At 50.5% G+C, this 23,086-nt stretch overlaps 1 protein-coding gene across 6 annotated transcripts in view; it reads right to left on the bottom strand.

The window, feature by feature from the left end:
* Positions 1–333: 333 nt before the first annotated feature.
* LOC122384354 (potassium voltage-gated channel protein Shab-like) overlaps positions 334–23,086 on the bottom strand; it is a 78,002-nt gene continuing 55,249 nt past the window's right edge. For 3 of the 6 annotated variants that reach the window (XM_043371701.1, XM_043371698.1, XM_043371702.1), the window contains 4 exons: positions 18,744–19,094; positions 16,307–16,457; positions 11,361–11,831; positions 334–1,360 (listed from right to left, as the gene is read on the bottom strand). In XM_043371701.1, the coding sequence (XP_043227636.1) occupies positions 11,383–11,831; positions 16,307–16,457; positions 18,744–19,094 (951 nt within the window). In that variant the 3' untranslated portion in view covers positions 334–1,360; positions 11,361–11,382. Of the gene's footprint in view, positions 1,361–11,360; positions 11,832–12,825; positions 12,851–16,306; positions 16,458–18,743; positions 19,095–23,086 lie in introns of those variants that run through there. The other 3 variants (XM_043371700.1, XM_043371703.1, XR_006257019.1) reach the window with 3 other exon arrangements.

Below are 23,086 nucleotides of genomic sequence, written 5' to 3'. Positions count from 1 at the left end.
GGTAGTGACTTGTTTCGCTGGTTAGCTAGGTTCTGGCCTTATCAACACCCGCAGGATGAGGAAGGGTGTCGCCAGGAGCGACGGTCGCGCCGAAGCACGAAGTAGCAGCCGCAGTGTCAGCCCAGGTTTTTATGCACGTGACTCCTTGATCCTAGGTGTCATCGGGGACGAATTTCAGCCATCTCTCATTTCAGAGGTCCTCGCTTGGTCCCCGGCCCCGTCCATACCAGTGCCGGTCTTTCATGAACGGGGACATCGCTACTATTCAAACCGACACAGCCATCATTTCACCATGGTGCTTCTTATACAGCGATCAATATATCGACCAGAACGTTGATGAATGAAAAAGAGTTGTATTGTAATATGTACAGTATGGAATTGAACATGGAACAACAGTGAAACTCGCCGCTTAGCACCGGAAATAAGCACGAGAATGGCTATCGGCATACAACGCAATATCACAAGCTGAGGCCGGTCACCCCTGCCGGAACAGTGCGTCAAGTCTATTAAAATTGAAAACTTGTAACATGAATTCTAAGTGCTATAAAGGCATGGCAATACCAAATGTCTGTTTTCGCCTGAATACACTAAAACATACTACGGCGGCACCCGCGGCCCGGCCGATAACGAAAACGGTGTCGCTTAGTATATATCCGTTATCTATGAGTGCACTAATGCCCGGGAGTGTGCGGATGTGCGATCCTCCACCCCCGGTGCAGAGTGGGCCGACGGCGACGGTCGGCGCTGCTTGAAACGCAGCCTGGCCGCCGCCGCCGCTGAAGCGTGGGTGCGCGGTCGAGTCGCCGCTGGAATGTGCCGTCGCCCGGCCGGGCAGCTTTCTGCCTATGTTGAGCGTCGGCGCGCGGTCGGCGCCGCGCCACGCCGCGCGCGCTATTGCTGCACCGCGCCCGGAGCGCGCCCGCGCCGCAGTATCACAAGCGGCGCGTCCGGCAGCCAGCCGTATCACCAGTGGCGCCGGCGGCCGTCACACGCGTCACGTGCCGCGTGACGGACCACCAACACGGGTGTAACAAGTATATAACACTTCCACCGCGATGGGCGGCGCAGTGGGAGACCGCAGTCCGGGCGGTCCGCGCCGCCAGCTCCGAGCCGCCGGCCGGCCGGCCGCCTACTCTTTCACTAGGGGACCGGGCGCGGCGGAGGACCGGCCGAGTCGGCAGAGCAGTGACACGCGTACAAAACTGTGAGGGGAGATTGAGCGGTGTGTTGCCGTCGGGGCGCCGGGCCTGCACTGGGGAACACCCGGAGCACCGGAGCACCCGGAACACGGGACGTCGGAGCACGACCCAACACTTGAGGACACCGACAGCCGACCGCCAGTTCGTTGTTAACACCGGGCCTGAAACAGAAGAGAAGAGGATGTTAGAACGAGCGAGAACGGTGGAGCTGCTGCATGCAAACGTGGGCCGATGTGATTGTGTGAATAAAATCACAGACGTCGAGACAGCACCAAATTGCAAAATTTATCGATGCGTTAATTTTGAATCAATGGGCCTTATCAATAATTGCGAACAAGCCTGGGTGGCCAACTGAGCGCTGTCCGTTTGCTGAAAACGGTTCAGAGTAGGCCGGTTTGATCGTTAGCCGATCGCGGTCCGTATCTCTGCGGCCGCTATTTTATAGAGCCATTTCGGGTTTTCCGGGAAGGCCGGCCTATAAACCGCAGAGTCGATCCGGGGTATGAGGAGTTTTGGGCTCGGCAGTCCGGAAACTCATTCTCACGGCCTGGGACCGAGGCGGCAGCCGAAGCTGGTCGTCTATGTAGAGACTAGAGAAGGTCCAGGCCATCTCCTAAACTTGCAGGCGGGCTCTGAGTCGTTTCGCCGCCTTACGTCAGCTAGAGTGTTATGCTATCACTAAGAATGCTCGAGTAGGTTCGCGTGTACCTACATTGTGCGATGTACATTGTGCATTATGTATCCTGTGTTGGTGACGTTCAGATAGCCCGGAACGCCGACGGGGTGATCTTTGGATGAGGTTCGTTGACCTACGGTAGGTAGTATAGGCGATTTTAAATGTTACTGGAGAAAACTTTCCGAACGGGGGAATCCATGGAATCCGAATACAAACGCAGTTCCAACGCGAATTCCACGATCGTCTGTAAAATGAATTTAACGTGAGATACTTCTCACGTTTTACTATCACAAAAAGACGGCCCACGATGAAGAGTTTGACGCTCAGGTCAAACGGTTCAAGGAAGCAGGAAGGGTACCTACAGCCACTGCCCCTCTGGGCGTTCTGAGAATGCCGGCCGGAACATCGACACGAGGTACGAGTGTTACTGACGAACTGAGAACGGTTGGAACGGCCGGCTTCACGGAATTTATACGACAGTAGGCGTCATGTCCGGTTGAGTTGTGCATTCACAGGTGTTCAGATTACGTGCCGGGACAGCTTCTAAAGACAATGGAAATTGTGTTCGCCGACGTAAAAAATGCAAATGTCATAAAACAGAACTAAATGGAAACGGAGGACAACTTCGAACTCAAATTGAGAACATTTCCTTGACCGCTGACCTTCCGCTTAACTATAGGCGTCTAAGAAGAACCACGGATGCACGGGAGCCACGCTACCTGTAGTTACCATCGGTAACCACTATCAGATCATATACCTACCCATCGGTTGGTAACCAGTCTCAGGAGCGGGTAACCACCGGTAACCACCGGGTTACCACCGGCACTGAACTCCCGCGGGCTCCGATAATCCCATCTCCAGTGAGACTGTCGGACAGTACCTATCCCGTAATAGGGATTGATTACGGCCGCTCCAATCGATACGCCGCAAGGTCAGCCGGAAACAAAGGACGCTGCAGGGCGAAACGGTGGTGGGCAAAAGTGAGCTATCATGCAGTGTAACCGTCCCACATATTCATACGCGCGATGAGCAGGCAAAGGCAGAACGAGGAACCATTGCGATCGTTCATTTCCGTGCGAATGCTTCTTCGTCCTTTTCCATCCATTTTCACTTCTCGTCAGCAGTGCTTTACAGCCGCCCTCTTCTATACGAACTGCCGGTCCCATATTGTTCATGCACGTAGCACATGACCCGACCGGGAGTTTACTGCTCCAGCCCGTCAGTCTCCGCCATAGCGTATATATGGGCCTTGGCCCCAGGCAACCCTGGCACTGGCACGGCTGCCTCTGCCGAGCGCTTTTGGCGCGGCCTTCATTGGCACATGCCCGGCCCGGGTGCGCGACAACCGGCGCAAAAAGCCGGAACATGGCATCTGGGTCAGTGGGCCGCCGACGGCCTCCGAGGCAGATCCTCACCGACACGGGCCGATACCGGCGGAAAAACACGACGATATGTCACCATTTACACGCCGGCCAGACCCATTCGTTAGATCTGGCGCTCTTGTCGGCACGGCCGCGGATAACTTCATCTGGCAGCCGCGCGGCGACGCTGGTGACGGCTGCCAGACGGGCCTGTTGCGTGTTGACTGTTTATCTCCGGCAGGCGCGGAGGGACGATGGAGCGTGAACGGTGCCGGGGTGTAGTGTAGGTAAGGGGAGCACGCGGCGTAACCGAGCCGCCGCCTGGGGGAAAGACGGGACAGTGAGGAGAGCGGCCGCTTAGGGATACGTGAGACGGGGCGGCGGGCGCGAGCCGCTCCACGCTCAGCGACCTGTCGGCAGATAGACGTAGAATAGACAGACTGAAAAACGGAACGAAGATGATGCAATGTAGACGGACAACAGCGCTTGCTACAGCGGACGGCGCTTGGGAAGGTCTACGGTCCTCATGAGCATAAGAACACTGAACAATAAACTACATGTTACCCAACGAGTTGCGTTCTCAGTGACGAAGCTCAGCACTCGTGGATCAAGCATGGACGCATCTTGGAGGTCATGAGACTATGATCACGACAGTCGGACCAGCTAGTGAGGAACCAGGACCAATGACAACCGAATAGCTAAGAGAGAAATGACAGCCGTTCCGCACCATTAGCCCACGCGGAGGAGGACCAATCGATTTGTCACTATAATTCACACATCGTCTGATGCTATATACGGATCTATTATGGAGAGTTTTATCGGTCTCGCAGCTACTCTTCAGTAGCCACTCATCGCGAAAGCGATCGCTGTCTGCAGTTTTGAGATTATGCCGCCCTGCTTGTTGTAAAAATGTGCCGTTTTGTTAGCTACAGGTAACACATTTGTATGATGTGTTCTTTCATGTAGAAGGCCATTCATTCAATCACCCATTCGTTTGTTCGTTCCGCACAACAAAATCCTCGAGGACTGTTGCCGCATAGAAGCAGCACATTCACTACATTTCTGTCGCTAGATGGCAGGAGTGACAGGCGCCGTAAGTTAGGCTGTCCCGCAATACTTTAATATCTCGCTCACAGATGGCGTTGCTGTAAGACGCCTGAACATAGGCTGTGCCGCACGGCAGAGTTTCGTCTTGCCCGACGTAGCTGGGGCTTGCATCCTTTGTCGAGTTATATGTCTGAGTTTTGTTTCGAGCTATAAGTTAGGTACCTATACCTAATACCTATATCATAGAAATATGGGGCAAATGTCAATGCTACGTTATCAATGCTACGTTATCTATGTATGACAATCATTTGGTCAGCTAAGCAGCAGGACATTGAACTCTAATGCCTATAGTCTTCTTAAATCGTTCAAGAGCGCATAACTCGAACCCTTCCGGATGGGATTGGATACATCAGAAGTCAAGACGTCCAATCAAATGCTAGAAACAGCTTGCATTACGCTAAGGACAGCCACAACCCGAGCTTGTGATGCACGGAAATTCACTGAACGTGAATATACAACTTCCCCATGTGATCCCCAGGTTCCCCATGATAGTTCACCTGGTACTTCAGAGGCACGTTGGGTAATCTCGTGCTGTCTTCAACTAAATTTGCTTTGGTTTGCAAATCTCCTCAACGGTTTATGTGCATACTGCATATCATACATCTCTTTCGGGCGGCCCTGCTCGCCACCAGTCGCTTTGAGCCCAGAGTTCTCTCTGTGTCGGCCATCTTGGCCCAAACCGAGCTCCAGCAGCACCGCGGGCGGCGCGGGGTGGCCGCTCTCGGCTCCATGCCTCCGAGGTCAGGCACCATCGGTCAGCGTCGCCGGCGGCGGCGGCCCGGCTGCAATATCGCCGACTGCTCCACAGCGCGCGGCGTATCGATGGCCGACGGCTGAAATTTATCGCCGAAGACTGCCGGCCAATAGCCGAGAGTGAGTGGCGCCCTGAAAGAAGCGTCCGCCGCCCCCGCCGGCGGCTGCTGCTCGTTTGGGGTGGCTCAGAGTGGAGGGCAGTGACGCCGGGGCCGGCGGCGACCCCTCCCGCGGCCGTCGGTCGTAGGGAGAGGGGGTGAGCCCGGGCTTTGAGGACCCAGCGAGCAGACCTCGTGGCTCGTCTGAGGGATCGTGTTGCCGCTCGACCTTGACCCTGTCGGTGCGGTCGGCCTCGACAGGTCACGGACGGTGAGAAGTGATCATGCGAGGTTAGCATCCGCTCTGTCCAACCCACCCCGACCTAGGCTGGCGGGCAGTGTGAGTGGCGGAGACATCTGATCACTGCAGTTCCTCGTACCGGTCATGGTCGTCAGCCGACACACTGCAGATCACGCTCACAATCTGAACGGTGCATTCATCATTGAAAGCTGTATCGTGAATTGAGCCCGGTCGATATACAGTTGCCATGGCAACCGGGTGCCGTGAGGATCAATGTGGAGACGCGCGCAGTCGGCCGGTCGGCGAGCGGCCGCCGGCCGCGTGCGTCCCACTTTGGACGTGGCTTCTCTGACGTGCCGGCACTGCAGTGACATTGGCAGGCGGGCATATTTGGCGCCGGCCGGCCGCCAGCGGCCACCCCTTCCAACGGAGGTCACTAGGACTGTGACGTGGATTGGCGGCGTCGCCAGCTGCCGAGGCAGTCTGACAGACATCGACAGCAAATCCATTGACCCGGACAACGGGTCACCGGGGATGAATGGCAAACCCCTGTCCGCATTATTTCCATTTACAGATGTCGACAAATATAGATGACTAATTAGACTTGTTCGGACTCCGGAACAAGTCTAATTACGAACGACATGTAACGAATGTAACGAATCTGGTATTAGGTAACAAGATCCAGCCAACAAACTAAGAGACACATCATTGCAGTCATCGGTAACATTTACAATCGAATGCCTATATTGACAGACGATTGTCAGTGCTGCGGGACACCTGCATGAGTTATTTGGAAAGGTATGTCGAAATGTCACTTGAAAGGACCTCAGGAACAAAGTTTCGAAGTCCTGACGTAGGTGCATGATATTATGAATGAATCTAAAATGACGTCTTGGGTTAAGTAATGATCAAAATGAACTGTGTCATAGTTCATCTGCCAAACAAACTTACTCCAGACATGAATATGAACGGCGTACCCGTTATTTATTACTACTTGGCTCTCGAATTTGACAGGCCATCTATAACTAGATACTATTTAACGCATCTGAAGGCACCGAAGCGAGTGGATTCCCCCAAACCTAAGGCGTGCCTTTAACACCCATGAAATTGTCCTATGTAATTGGGAAATTAGTCTCTGAATAATTGGCCGCCAGCCAAATGCCGTCGTGGTATCTGCCCTCAGCCATTCAACCAGTTGTAGCTTCAGTCCATGCCATACAGAAGCGACGGAACGCATAAGTGAACTGTACCATCTTATGATGACGCTAATGTTGATTTTTGTAGGCTATCGGGTAAGGTAACCAGCTTCCAATGCGGCGTCCAGCTACAGACCTTTTTTAATCGTAATGATCATCTGTGCCATGCATACATGTCTTTACCAAATTAGCCAGCCCAAAAATGCGGATACGCGATGTCTATACTTGGCCACTGGTAACGCGTCAACTTCCACACCGCGTTCCATCCTATGTCATGCTACATGAAGCGTCTCATCTCTCGGTTGGGAAGAGTGAGCCGCCACCCTGCCCTATGTCCATGTGGGTCAGGAATACTGGCGCCTACAGTGCAACGTTAATCGATGAGGGCGCCACCCGCCGGCTTCAGCCCTCCGCGACCTCTCCCTCACGCACCAGAGCGGAGATGGTAGTCGCGAACGTTGCACGCACGTGCGCTCAGCCGCTCAATGAATGGAGTGCTGGTTGCTCAGTCAGATGCGAGAGTGAGGGAGTTGCATCAGGCTTGGGGATGAGAGAGTTGCATCATAAAGTGTACGTCGGTAGAAGATAGGAAATGGTCAATCCGAGACGAGTAGCCAGCGTGCACTGAAAACAGTTTAACCCAAGGCTGGCGAGTAAACCGGTGTTTTACGGGTACCCCTATCCGCAACCATTTTTAACCACCCTCCCAGGAGTACAGTAAGGTCCCATTGCAGTGTAGTCGTCCCTGCTTTCAGCGGACTTGTTCGCTGACAGCGGTTATATCCGCTCAGAACAAGTACGACTACACCGCAATGGGACCTAGCACTACTCCTGGGGGGGGGGGGGGGTGGTTAAAAATGGTTGCGGATAGGGGTACCCGCAAAACACCGGTTTACTCGCGGGCCTTGGGTTAAATTGTTTTCAGTGTGGTGAATTATGTCACTCGGCCGAGGCTCTGTCCACTCCTGGAGCTTTGTCACACACTACAGTGATGTCGGTAATTCTGTCAAACCAGAGTCATTCTGCAGAAATACTACTGGCTCCGTCATATCCGAGCCCCTCTCATGACATTCCTCCGGTCTTTTCAGTTGGAGTCCGAATACTTCACAGACACTCCTATTTTCTCCGACTGTCAGCCGTTCCTTTCGCCGGGACTGTCGAAATGGCCGCCATTCCGTCACGACTGCGATGATTTTGCCGGAATGCTGGTGGCTCCCGTGCTCTACCAACAGGGGAGGAAGAGCGAGGGGAGCCATGTTCGGGTCGGATACCCGCCGGCTTCATTAGCGGCCGCGGTGCTCGAGGGTGTTTGCCCACCGAGGTAGCTCAAGTGCGCGCCGTCGATAGGGGCCGCTGCCGGGCTGCCGAGCCGTTGCGGGCCGTACTTCCGTCATCGGAGGCGGCAGACACCCTGACCCCGCTGGGCTTATAGGAGAGGAACACCAGAAGGTGACTGCTGCCGTTGCAGAGCACCTCACACGCTATTGTTAACCCTCGCCCCGTTGGGGGGGGGGCCATTTTGGCCCCCCCTGTGGTTTTTCCTGAATAGCAAGAAAACGGCGGCGCGCAGCGCCGCCAAATTTTCAGTACCTTCCCGGGCATCAATTTGACACCTTCACACAAAATTTCAAGTCTTAGGTCACCTTAGGTCAGGAGTTATTGAGGTCAAACTGAGGTCATGTTCGAGCAAAAATGAGCAAAAAACATGCAATCTTGAAACGCTCACCAAATCTACAGTTATCAAGCAATTTTAAAGTTCTTTATATGGTCTAGTAGACAAAAAGCAGCGCTACAAAACTGCTATCTCGGATTTTCAAAATTTTGGGTTTTTGACCCCCAAAAATTCAAAAAATTGATTTTTTTAGAAAAACTAACAAAAAATCCAAAATTTTTCCGAATTTCGAAAAAACCGGAATATATGTGATAGTCCCTGCGCTCTTCTATATACATAGCAAATTTCAGATCGATATCTCGTTTTTTGGCCAAGTTATAGCAAAAAAACTGTTCAAAAATGATGACGTCAAATTTTGGAACTCAATTTTTAGCGATTCTAGACCACGTACGGCAAAACAAAGACCACCATTGAACTCCCCGTGACGAGCTGCATCGATTCGATACCCATTTTATGCAAAAATATCAACTTTGAAATTTGACGTAATTTGACCTGACCTTGACCTGACCTTGACCTGACCTTGACCAAAACGTGACCTAGGCTGGCCCCAAAGGCTGCCTGACCCACATAATCGCATTTGTCATGTGAAATGGACCATAAAACATGTATCACACGACACTTTCATATTGTGACCCCCCAGTGACCTGACCTCTGTGACCTGACCTGGTATCAGTGACCTCAAATAGCAAAATATGTGTTTGAAGAACATTTCCCCATCGATGATTTTCAATGAAATGCATTTTACTCGATTTTACAACGCATTTCTTGAAATGCCTATAAACGGTGAAAATTGGACCTTTGACCTGACCTGTGACGTCATCGGTTTGACCTAGGTCAATAAAATTGGGTCACAAGGTAGTTCCCTGATAGGGCTATCCAAAACCGTTTGCCGCTTGTCGCTAGGTTGCGTGGTTCTCGAGATCTTAGGGGGGGGGGGGCCAAAATGCCCCCCCCCCCAACGGGGCGCGTTGCTCGGCAGAGCCCAACGGGGCGCGGGTTAATAAGCCGAAGTTTTGAAACGACTGTTTCACAGCTGGATGCATGGGGTTCGCACCATGGGTCTCTCGACTGTGTAACTAATTTAGGCGAGCCAAATGCACTTCCAGTTGCATTTAGTTTTTAGGGTCACATGCTACCTTCGATTTTCAATGCAAGTCGCCAATATGCAAGTAACTGTAAGCCATAAAGAGTACCCAGGAATGCTGAACTATGCACATTCCACATCGCTCATGGCCAAAGGGTAACCGGGCCACCGTTGCTACGTGCCATACCACTTCAACATCTATCTCCATTAGCTGCCCTTGACGTATAAAAATAGCAGCATGCGTACTTCTGACACCCTTTATAAATATGACAATGGTAAAAATAAAGATAGATACGACACGTGTCAATGCTGTGAAACCATGGACCACTGACTAGAAACTCGTGGACGCAATGTTCTGCATCGCCTTCTCAAAGATCCGATCATGTTGACCCATGGAAAGACGCCAGTCCCACAGATCTTGGTCGGCCCGCTGCAGCCGGTCCGATGGCGGCGACTGCAGCTGGCTGGGGCAGCTCAGACCGGGGGGCGGGGCTCCCCGAAGGGGCTCCGGTGACGTCATAGGACGGTAACGATCCGGCGTGTCGGCTCGCAGTGCCCCCCTCCCCTCCCCCGCCCCCGACCCCCGGCGAGCCGGCGGCAGCAGCCGTAAACATTGTACACCGCCGACCAATTAGCGATGGAGCTGTACCGGTATCAGCGGTACACGCCGGTCAGGGACAGGAGCCGCCTACAACCGCCAGCCAGAGAGCAGTCGGATAGCTCGCTATTGTTATTGAAAGAGGAGGCGACGAACCGACAGAAGGGCAACATGGAGGAAGTCGAGCCATCGAGCCAGCCAGCACGTTCTTACATTCAAAGACAACGGAATGCCGTCTCCATTGCGAAAGAAAACTAGCTATACCTACTGCTAAAAGGAAATCAGTCTTGGTACCTAAAAGAATGAACCGAAATATCCAGTAGCGGCGGAACACTTTCAATTAAGGGGGGGGGGGCACTGCCGACGTTTGGTCCCATTCTTTCTATGCAACGCCCATAGGGCTTATGTTAAAATGCCAAAATCAAAGGGGGGCACGGTGCCCCGTTGCCCTCCCCGTTCCGCCGCCTATGGAAATATCCATTGACATATTCGAGGTTACATCCATATCAAGACGTTCCTCTAGAATCTGATGAACCACCAAAGTAACGACCACTGCACCCTTGTCGCCGACACTATGTGTTCGGCAGGCCGAGCAATTACATCTATACGCAGCAGAACGGGTCGCTGGGGCTGCGCGCGCGCCACCGCTCGATAGCACTGGCGAATATTGCCACAGGACAATCGCCGGCCAGACAGTGCATGAAGCAGCCGACCGGCGGCCGTCCATGGAATATTTATCGGCCGCCGCTGGCCGCCGGTTACGGTCGGTGCTCCAAAGCCGCGCGCCGACGCCCGGCGGTCGTGACTGGGACATGGCACAGGCATTGCCGCGCGCCGGGCCAGGGTGGTACAGAAATAATAAAGGCGAACGCAGAAAACCGGAGAACGTGTCACACGCGAGAAAAGGATAAAAGGTGATGCATTCGCTTTTTATGCTGCGATTATGCAACAAAAATATTTCATTATTTTAGCTGTCATTGATCTTTTTATGATTACAACTTGTCGAGGTCGACTAACTAGTGATGGAGCTGCCTCGCTCTACATAGAAGTGGTTGATCATGTGTATGGGTTCGCTGCGTCAAATCATTCTTGAAAGTGTGAGGCTGTTTTGTCCTTTCTGTTGAATGTTCTTTATCGTGGCGCAACGGCTTGCGACAGTGAGAATACTGCACCGCCCGACAGTAGTGTAATGCGGCACAGCATCAAAACCGCTGCGGTGACTCGCATCTAAGTTTTACCGGCACACTCTGATTTGCTCCAGCAAAGTCTATCGTGATTAATCGTTTCACGTTCTCCGGACTCCCCTCAATGAACGAGGTACTCAAGATTGACCACGGGCCCTCCCCACTCCCCCTGTTGTGCTGTTTTCACCCACCTGGGGCGGACGGAGGCCGCTGTTAGGAGCTGCTCTGTCGCGGAGGCGGACGGTGCTGCAGCAGCGTGGTCTCCTCGTCCGGCGACGACTCGGCGCTGCGCGAGCTGGGCGCGTGGTTGGCGGCGCCGCGCACCATCTGCGCGCCGCACAGACACACCTCGCCGTGCGCCGGTGAGAGCAGCGCCACCGTGTTGTACAGACAGCCGGCGTTGGCGCAGCGCAGCGCGCCGGGCCGCCGCCGCGCCGAGTCCGTCTCGGCGCGGCAGCAGTCGGCGCGGCGCGGCGCTGCCGCCGGGGGCGACGCGTCTGCCTCCACTCCGCTGTCGGTCACCAGGGTGGCGTCCAGCAGCTTCTCGGTCTCCGGGTCGGCGCGCACCTCCGTCTTCTTCAGGATGGACTTCTTCTTCTCGGGGCTGCGGTGCCGGGTGTCGGCGACGTCGCCGGAGAGGGAGCTGCGACTGCCGTACTTTCCTGCGGCGCAGAGGGCGGCTGTCAGTGGCGCTGGTTTACTATACGAGCTCTGAGGAACGGCAGTGACAGTGAATAGAGGCGAGGCAGCGCCGGACAGTTGGCACGTCGATTGCCTAAAAAAAAAAAAATACTTGAAGTGGGCCTGAATTCAGTTGCTGTTAACGCATACGGATATTTCAATTATCACTCAGGACTCAGCACTTGTGATTCACTTGTTACTTGGCATACTTGATTGATTAACGACAGATTAATAACCTATTTAACACTTCTGAATATCTAGATGTTATCTAAAGCCAATCGGCTTCAGCTTCCCAAGATTTACCATCGAATAAGCAATACCTTCCGTTTCCGCTACTTACATGCACGTCAATATTTTCACAAACTATAAAAATGGGGCATTTGAGTGACGAATAGGGCCATCCAATGTCCATATCTGTGATTCTAGCTGCATCTATCTTACACTTCAGTGTGACTAATGAGTCTAGAAATACATTTCATTAAACTACCTAGCCATAAATACGATGGCTTCTTGGTCTAACACCAAGAACCGTTCTAGATCTATCTCTATTCTTTGAATCGGCTTAAAGTAGAGAACACCGCTACTATAGCTATGTTGCTAGCGTTCGGTATGCCTCTGTGTATGCTCTACATTACAGTAACTAGTAGCCTACTATCAGATGCTTATATTGGCTATATAATATATCTATTAATGGATACCATTCATTAGAAATTTCTAATCCGATGACTAGAAAACTAAAAAATGAACTACATAGGTAAGTATTTTAAACTCTACAATGGTCATAAGGATGAAGCAAACAGAAGAATGACCTTTACGAAGATCTTTTGTATAACACACGAGCAGAACTGTGGTGGCATCTTATCGACTCACTACAGTCGTTAATCGCTCATTCCATACAGCTATGGTTTATCCGTTCTACAATTATTTTTGCTAGAACATTCTTTCTAAACGTCTGGATACCAGTAAAATACTTACATTCCTCATAACCAGAGGTAAAATACTGAGAATGATTATGTGTTAGTAGAACTTTCCTGTAATCACACTCCAATCCTAGGCATTTTTTTCCTTTCCAACAAAGTCATGACATGGTATCCATCTTATTGCAATCCACACAACTGTGTGTCATCACTGCATTGTTTTCAGTGAGCCGCCTTACACACACCAGGCAACTTTTACATTTATGTACCGTTTATATTGCAAGCTACCTGATAAAGAACGCACTTGATAGAGGTCAAACCCCAGCTACTGACCATACGCTTGTCTAATTTTGATCAATTGTCGTCAAGTGGGCTAAATTCAAATTACCCGAATGTAGCTCGCAGCGTTCAAACTTCTTCAAATTTGCAATAATACCTTTTTTAAAACGGCAGTGTCTTTCTTTGCCGGAAACATGCCAATGACAATTATATAGTTCGACTTAAATAAATTTCACTTTATCTGGCGAAAATAACACTGCTTAAACATACAAACATTTGAATGGCGTAAGCGAACAGGTGTTACGCTAATGCGTAATTATAGTATTATAACCTAGACGGTATCATACATAGATGAATGATTTTCAGCCGCGCACCACATAGCACACATACATTATTAACACGCATTATCACATTCTACACACCGGTTTTCTAGTGACGAGCGACATCATAACAACAACCATTCACAAACATTCAGGACAGTGATCATCCATCAGGAACTACGAACAATCACGACACACTACTACTGATACAGAAACGAGTTGGCAAAACTGAAAATACACATATAGAATATGCGTAGAATGCGAGGCAGCATGCAGGAAGCATGAACGGGTGCGAAGGAAGGTATTCGACTACAAACTCGGTAACAAATGAAACCAAGGGAGCTGCTCACAGCTGGGCTGTTTCATCGTCTTAACGAGGCGAGACAGTCAGCTGTCACTGCGCAGCGAACGTCGACACGGCGCCAAGTTTGCCAATAACTTATGCTCCGTTCGTATACAAGTTGAAGTAAATAAAGAAGCTGTCTGGACACAAAGAGACGGTTGCTAAACCCAGTTTTCCATGCATTCTAGCGATAACTTTGATTCCGTAACAAATTTAATAAACAGAAAGCTAGCTGCAGTTATAATAGAAAAGAACACTAATTATACATAAAACGAAACTTGACGAAGCATCAAGCTCCGCAACAACCGTTAGGCAAGCTTCTTTCAGAGCCTCTGGTTTCATTTAGCCACACTTCAATGGTCAGGAGGTGAAATAACTCGAATCAATTGACTTTTCAAGACGGTCCTAACCACAATTCAAACATTTTTACCATCTCTGAATGAAGCTTTGCCGAAGGCAAAACATAGTTTTGAAAGGCGCAGTACAAAACAGGCTCAATAAGAGGAAAGATTCCCTGGGCTTAGTCCTCTATGTGGGTTCCACATAGTCCACGGACGCCATCGATGATACAGCGAACGAAATGAGCTCGTAAAACTGAACGGTAAACAAACGATCGGAATATCTGCCACAGGACGGATGTCTGTGTGATCAATGCGTTGGCTCTACTTCACCAAAAATAACCGGCGCAAATAAAATGACTCAGAGCTGCGGCTTCTCTGCAGCAAAATAAGGAAATACTACCCATAAGTGGATGGTAGATATCTTTGAACGATTCCAGCTTGCTTATCGCATTTTTCACCTATCAGAAATTGCTTACGTTTCCTTACAAATATACTCTGATAGTTTATGCTTAACCCGCGCCCCGCTGGGGGGGGGGCAGAATCTGCCCCCCCTCCCGTTTTTCGCCAAGAACTTCTAAACGCGTTACGCCAGCGACGTCAAACTTTCAGTACCTTATCATACATCAATTTGACACGTTCCCTGAAAATTTGAACGAAAACCCTTGGAAAATTTTTGAGAAATTGACGTTTTAGTGACGTCATGTTCGCCATTTTCGCCTCAAAAACGGCAAAATTTCAAACGCCGCTAACATCTTCATTTTTAAAGGAATCAAGACGTAACAAAAAAGGTTATACGTGATTCCACGTTGTCTATCAAATGGCTATCTCGGTTTTTGAAAATTTTGGATTTTGGCCCAAAATTTTTCAAAAAACTGATTTTTTTGAAAAAATAGTTATAAAATCCAAAATTTTAAGTGTATCGAAAAAAACGGAATATATGTCAGAGAAGTGGTCAATGTGCATCTACATACCAATTTTCAGAAGAATCGGTTCAAAAATGTGGGAGTTATTCAAAATTTTATGACGTCACGACACACAAAATTTTTGAAAAATGATTTTTTTTTTGGAAGTTCTAGACCTCGTACGGAAACAAAAATAGCACCATTCGATTCGCCGTGAAAAACTGCATCAGATAGACACCTTTTTGGGCCTTAACAACCAACTTCAAAATTTGACCTCACTTGACCTGACCTTGACCTGACCTCGACCTGAAATTCATCCAGAGGTGGTCCATATCACTTATTGAGTGTGCCTATTGAATTCTATGAGTAAAATGAACCATAAAACATGTGTCGCACATGCCCTTTTCTATATTTTGTTTTTGGTGACCTGACCTGACCTGACCTGACCTTGACCTTGACCTTTGAATGACATTGTATGCAATGAATATTGTCTTGGTAGTCTAAGAACACGTTTTGGGCAATCAGTCTCAGTCCATTCTTCGGCAACTACGGTGCAAGGCCGATACCGTAGAAACTTGCATTTTGTACCCTTGACCTGACCTTGACCTGACCTCTGACCTACTTAAGCAAAAAAATTTGGGCTCTTAAGATCCGCCTTGTTGAGAGCTTTCGATTGCCGTTTTCCCCGTCTTTCTACGACCATCGGTTCGGAAGTTAGACAGGGGGGGGGGCAGAATCTGCCCCCCCCAGCAGGGCGCGTATGGCTGAATAGCCCAGCGGGGCGCGGGTTAAAACTCCTGCAATTTAGTGAACTTTTAAAACATGTATCGCAAAACATTGTACCAAACAAAGTGTTTGCATACTTAGGAGGTGTATGAGCTGACCGGTCGGTGTCATCCTGGAAGCAGTCGGCATATCAGAGGCAGTCGGTGAGTGAGTAAGATATGAGGTGAGTGAAAAGGTGAGTGAGTGAGTGAGTGAGTGAGTGAGTGAGTGAGTGAGCTGTGCATGTCCGGGCGGACGACGGCCACCCGGCGCGTGGGCAGACGGCGGTGGGGCGGACAGCGCCACAGAGCCAGAAAAGCCAGAGACAAGAGAAAAAGAGAGAAGTCGAGACCAACAGAACGAGAGCAGAGGCGCGCGCGGCCGCCAGCCCCGGCTGGCGGACAGACTGTGGTGAAGGGCCGCGGTGAACACAATAAACCAAACGGAGCTGCGCGCGCGGCGACCGCAGATAGCCGATCAGATAGCCAACCAAGGCCGCAGGAGCGGGCACCAACGCACCAACACAGGAAAACGGCGCACGCGCGCGCGCGGAGCCAGTCCGAGCAAAGCCCAAGGAACCTCTCCTTACCGGCGCGGGCCAGGCGGGCGGACGTGCCCAACAGTTTGATGGCAGAGGAAATACCTCGGGCGGCCGAGATGTGCGGCTTTCGCCAGCGTTCGGCCGTCTCCGGGTCCCGCCGAGCGCCGAGCACGCCGGCTACGGCCACCTTGGGGTCCGGCTGGTAGAGAGGTCACAGCGGTTAGTCGGCGTTAGATGTGCAGGGGTTTGAGCGGCGAGTGGGCGGCAGAAGCGAGGCAGAGTCATGGAGATTAGTGATGACGAGAAGGGAAGCCGGGAAAGGAGGCGAACCAGGCCACTTGGATGGTAGTGGTGACAAGGAAGTAAGCAAGAGATAGTCACCTTCATGATGGCTGTGAACATTCATGGGCGAGATTTGCCAGAGAACCGCACAGTTCAAAATATATGAAAACAAAAATCGAGCTAATTGTGGATGTTCAATGTATTTTTACACACGCACACTAAATCCAGTATATCAACGCCCACATACCTTCCGTACAGATTTAATCAGCATACGCATTCATAAATTCTTATACACACATACATGTCCCGTAACTAATGCAGCATATGCATTCCATAGCGTCGGCTTATGGAGGGCCGGGGTGCGCTGTTCGGGGGTCAGCGGCGAGGTCAGTCGATACGACCGGCCGGGGGGTGGAGGACCGCCACTTGGGACGGCCCGCAGCCGGGAATTGGCCCGAATAATTAATGCAGTTGGGTTATTCGACCCAGGCGGCGCGTGACTGCGACGTTCGAGCACCGGCGGCCGCCCCACCGAGGACGGATACAGCGGGACAGCAGCGGCAGGAGCCGGAAGGCACAGACACAACGCGGAGGAACTAGGGTGCGCGAAAGGGCTCCACTGACGGCTAAGAAATTCATCTGGAAAGAAAATGTAAGACCTAAAGGGCTTTGTGACACTGAAGCGACACGTTATCCAACATATGAATATTCACAAGGGAAGGTACTTTTGTAGGCGAGCCATTTAGCGTTTAGAAGTCGCCTTAGCCTTTTGGACACTAGTCGGGAGCAAGGTGAATGATTTGGCCCTGTCAGCCAAGTAAAACTGATTAGGATTAACGAGGTGCTAATTGTTGGCACGAGACGGAAGGCAAATACTCACTTGTCGAAGACAATTGTGAAACAGAAGAACAATGGTGCTCCTAATTTTGTTCAAACAATAAGTCCTTGATTCTTTGATTTTGTTAACGACTTTAGCATGAACTGTTTCAGATATCTACGCTTCTTTTTCACAACTTCTGATAAATAAGTAGCAATCGGAATGTGTAACGTACGAATGTGTAACGTACAAATAATATTAGACAAGTTATTTTCACAACGAAATCGTCAACTTTCTTTGAAAAAAGTAGCTACTGGATACACCAGGGCCCATAGCTTATAAGCCACTTGCATTGTATCCATGTGACCAGTGATATATTTAGAGCAGTCCATCGCCACCGCCCGTGGGTCATTAACTTCCATCAGTGCGTCATGTGCCGTGTGGCCTTCCTAATAAGCCACATGGACTCGTCCTAAGGCCGAGCACGCACACGCACGGCCTAATTGCTGGTGGCCGGCCGCCGGCGAGGCGCATGGCACCATGGTCCGACATCAAATATGGATGTCGCTCCTATTAATCGTCCAAGGCTAGAGTGTGGATACCGGCGGAGGGCCAGGAACTCTAGAACATCGAATTTGAAGGAGTGAGGAAAAGGAAACCGCCATTGGGTGCGTACAACCTTCCTGTTTCGATATAGAGGTGTTTGAGGTAACTGGCGGAGTCACACGCGGCGCCCGAAATCGACAAAAATGTTGCGTTTTTTCGAGAATAAAAGTAAAAACGAATATTAGTAAAAAATGCTTTTAACTGTTCAGCAGGGCGTTAGAAAACGAAACCTAGAAATTGGAAAAGCTTTTTGGGGGTATGTCCCCTCCTCGCAGCGTCCAAGACCGCCTTTCTGGATCCGCCAGTGCTTGGGGTTGACTTTCTCAGTGGTGGTCTCGCATGATGAACTGCTGATTTCATAGTTGCTAGCATGGGATTATTTACGTGTCATTCGGTTAGTCGCTATGATAAGGAGTTACTATGAAGAGTTATAAGGAGTCTTATATTTGTTTGCAGGGTTGAATACAACAGAGGTTTAGTCAAGGGAACAAGCTTGACGATCACCAATCCAAACAGTGCAGTTGCACCTGTCTAAAAAGGTCAGTCTCAACTGTTTACTCTGTCACGTAACGGCTCTAGACAAAATACCAAACAACGGTAGGACTAATATCGTGTCAATACGAGCATGGGGGACCCGAGGCACGCACAGATATAACAAAATATGTAGATGTCTTTGGAGGGTGCCTATCAGAAAAACGTCAAATTGCATGCCCATTTGACCTCCCCTGTCAACCCTAACCCCTTTCTGCTCTCCCCCCCCCCCGTCCAGTCATGACAAACCTCCTGGAAGCGAGCGCGCCGGTGTTTGAGCAGCGGCGAGCCCTGCTGGCTGACGCCGCTCTCCGCCGGGTCGCCGGCGCTGGCGATGCGCGGTCGGCGCCGCGGCGAGGCGCGCGGGCTGTCGCGGCGCACATCGCCGTCCAGCGGGTTGACGTAGAGGTTGCTGTCGGCCGTCAGGTCGCCCTCCGAGGGGAACGGGTGCGTGGGGCAGCTGGTGAAGGTGTCACTGCTCTCCAGACTGAGCAGGTCCAGGTTGGTTTGTGAGAGCGCCTGGAGCTCGATGGGTGCGGCGGCGGCTCGGCTCGGCTCGGAGCTCTGACGGCGCGGGCCGCCGAGCGGCTCCAGGAAATCCTGCGGTGGGACGGCGGTCAGCGACTCGCACAGGTCACCGAGGGCACGGGTCACGGGCGCAGGTCAACAAGGTCACGGTAGGGGTCAGAAGGGCACACATATATCACCAAGGTCACAGGTCACGCCCACAGGTCACCGAGGTCACAATAGGGGCCAGGGGGCACGCACAAGTCACGAAGTCACGGGTCAGGACAGAACGGCACACATAGGTCACATGTCGGTGCAGAAAGGCGCGCAAAGGTCACCAACGTCACAGATCGAGGCAGGGGTTAACAAAAACACCAAACAGCCAGAAATCAAAGAAGTGGCCAGTACGATCTTAGCAAAAGTTATACGCAGAGATGACGTAAGATATACGCTAAAACAGAAGTCACATGTGCGGTATGAATATGATTGGAACAAGGATTACTCTGGGTTCAGTGTGTGGTGGTGCACCTCAAATCATCACGCAGTCCACTGTCTAAGTTGAAAGGCGGCCTGATCCCCTCCCCTTTTCATTAATGTTTTTCATCAGGTGTTGGATATAACAGGCATGACGATCAACTTGGGCAACGCTTCATGTATTTTCTACGCATTATAGGTGTGCTATACATGCATGCCATGTTATGAAAAAAATGTGGCGTAATTTTTTTTTTTACTTTTACGTGACGCAGTAATGCAAAATTTTAAAGTCTTTTAGGAAATGTTATCCACAAATGATCTGAGAGTAAAATATCTTGATTTACTTTGCTGCCTATCACAATCCGAAATACGAGCTACTTGATTCAGGAAGCGCTGAGTTCCGGATGTAATTCATCGGGCTGGATCCGGGTCGTCCGCGGAAGCAGCTCCTTCAGCTGACAGTATCTCGGCCCGCTAGACGCCTCAGTGCGCCCGCCGCCCGTTCCAATCAACAGCTAATAGATGGGCCGCGATAAAGCTCTGGCTAGAGGCTCACCACACCGCCAAAGACCAAAGCACTTGCACAGGTCCGGGATAGCAAGACAATTCGGTGTCATTTCGGCCGGTATCTTTCTACGCAAGGAAAACGATTATTATTCCGCCAATTCCGGACACTGCCTGGGAGAAGCAAACGCCATCAATGTCCTGCCCTCTCCCTTGTCCCCACCAGTGAACCACAAGACAATGAATTTCGGGGAAAGTGACGTCGATTCATTTGGCACGACATCTTTATGACATCTCTATAAGTGCCTGTCTGGCCCTCCTTACCGGAACTGCCATTTCGACTTTGGCAGAGAGTCACTCGCAAATCACCACTCGCCTGACACTAATGCTTAGTGAATTAACAACGTATCAGCGAGACGAAATATATGAAATCCTGATGTCTCAGCCGCGTTTGTGGCAAAAAGTAAGCGTGCCCCGGCCACAGTTTCCAAAAATAATGGCATTTAGGCACCTGTCACACAGAAAACGAACACGTCCGCTAATTCCTGCATTGTTTGCTCTTTTGTTTCATGCAAAAATATTGAGCTGAAGTGCTGCACTTCGGTACTGCAATCACAATGTTCATGGTTTGTCAAAGTGAATAATATTTTGGAAGCTGCTTATCTGGTAATTTCTACGAACAGCACTACCTTTAGATAAACTTATTGGAAAATGAGAGTGTAATGCCCACTATTTTCGACAATGATGATGCTCTTATTGCGTATTTATGACAACAACATGCAATCGTTAAGTCGCAACCCGTATATATGTAGACGTGGAATGTCCATTCATCCACATCTGCCGCCCACCCTGGCGACCTACGCAATCAAAGGAGACGCACGTCCGCCCACTGGCATCGTATTTAAACAGATAGCAGTCAGTGACAGCGGCTGCCGTCCTCCCGCGCCCCACCCACCGAGGGAGCCCCTCCCCACCCCGCGACCCCCGTGTCGACAGCGACGATCTGTCAGGCGACACGCCCACACCGCGCCGGGGTCTCCGGCAGGCGGCGCCACCGGCGTGCTCATCCGTCACCGGCCCGTGTGCCGCCGAATATCGGCCATTAATTCCGTGTCGGCCCGTCACGGCACTCCATTGATTGTCTGACGGAGGCGGCACTGTCCGGAGGGAGGCCTGTCCGGCGCAGCTGTCACATGACCAGCAGGCTGTCCGGCCGGACAGGCTCACGGCAGTGGTGCAGCCTGGACCGAACAGTGGACAGTCTCAGGAGTCATGGACTGTCGGGCCGAAAAGTCTGACAGCAAGGACAGCAGAGATATTGGAAACTAAACCTCTCCTCTCTTCTTCAAGGTTCATGTTCATCCCCATTATCAACAGTAGACGATTCCTGTGACAGAAATCGTTATCCGTTTCATACGGTCACGTGCTAATTAAACACAACCTAATACTTCGGTGAACTGAGCTAAGCCACCCTATCGTAGCGGTGCACTTGCGAAATTAATAACCACTTAAATTTAGGAGGCCGGCGACAAAGGCTGCGCCACACGGTCGTAGGACAGGTCATTTTCCGCCGCATCCAGCTCTGTTGTCAGTGAGCAAACCGATACCGACGAGTAACGCTGGGGTGTGAACGGACTTTTCACGGCGTGTCGGGCACCTGTCTGTTGGGGGGCACACGCGATATGGCGGCGACACTTTCGTCATACCACTCCGACATTTGAAGTGAATCATATTTCTGGGTGACGTAACGATCCATAGCATCGCCATCCACAAAGAGAAGATTTAATCAACTTTGACACGAATTTCGTTTGATCAGTGGGAATAGCACTGGCCCTAATAATTGCACCCATAGTTAACGCACAATTACCATGGGATGAGTCATTTCCAAGCAATATTTTTTTCAGCACCCAAATAACCGAGCAAACGTTAGGCCAAGTTAACATAAAGTTGTAAGATGCCTAACCAACTACCTTCTCAATTCATTACCTAGCCTTTTAAATTATTGATGCATAGGACAATGTCCAGGTGTCTCCATCAGTCATCACTCTAGATTCATGTTTGCTGCACTCCTAATGGGTTGTAAACAGTTATAGGGAGCTCTATCTACGGAAGCGTGAGGGTTCAGTCTGGCAGTAAAAAGTCTTATTTAATCAGACATCTACCAATAACAACCACAACCTTTACCGCCTGCGACATTTAGTCTCGAAAATAAGCGAACAGTTGAAAATGGTCATTTCAGAAATGTTATGGAATAAGGCACCAATTATTTACTGTTTTAATCTTAATTGCACTGTTCTTCTTATACAAACAAAACATTCTTTTTTAAGACCGAAGATACATTGTAAATCTATGTCTTTATATAATTTTACGTTTTACTGAAATAACTCTTATTTGAGATTGCTACTTAAAGGTGACATGCCATCTCTGATGACAGGTATTTAACAGTATATTACCAAAATTTCAACCATTCACTCATGCAGAGTGCGCATGGTCGGGGCCGAATCAGGTTTAAACAGTGCCTACCTACATACATGTCTTTATGGGACGAATGCAATTTATGCCGCCGCGCCCAGATAAGCTTAAACTAACTCAGTTATGTATATAATCACTCGATAGTTAATGCCCAGAGCAGAACAACTTGTTCGTTTATGGCCCATTTAAATGTTATATGAATCCCTACGAAGACCCAGCCTCGTAAATCCTCGAGTGCCTGGCTTTAGCTATGCGGGACAGTATAACTTCAGGCGCTCACTACCAGTGCCATCTATTGGCAGCAATGAAAGCGATACTAACGGTGTCTTTCTAGGTGGACTGGCTTGATTGTGCGTTGGCTGAGCAAGGAAAGGACACGGGAAGAGACCGTTTTTCAATAAGAATTACAAAGAGTCAGGCACACCGTCACACTAAACACGCTATAGGTCTGGGAAAGACTAACAAGAATGGTGCGGACAAGCAATTAGTGAGATCTATCACCGGCCGACTAATGACGTCATCAGCACGGCGTCTTACCGCAATGACGTCATCAGCACAGTGGCTTACCGTGTGAGCGTGTGGCCCTCTTGGCCGGGAGCGCCTGTGTGCACCGTCGTCGTCCGTCGAACTTACTG

Source organism: Amphibalanus amphitrite, unplaced genomic scaffold (genome assembly GCF_019059575.1).
Source record: "Amphibalanus amphitrite isolate SeventyFive unplaced genomic scaffold, NRLGWU_Aamphi_draft 000187F_arrow, whole genome shotgun sequence".
Taxonomy (NCBI): domain Eukaryota; kingdom Metazoa; phylum Arthropoda; class Thecostraca; order Balanomorpha; family Balanidae; genus Amphibalanus; species Amphibalanus amphitrite.
This window is presented reverse-complemented; position numbering and strand designations above follow the sequence as displayed.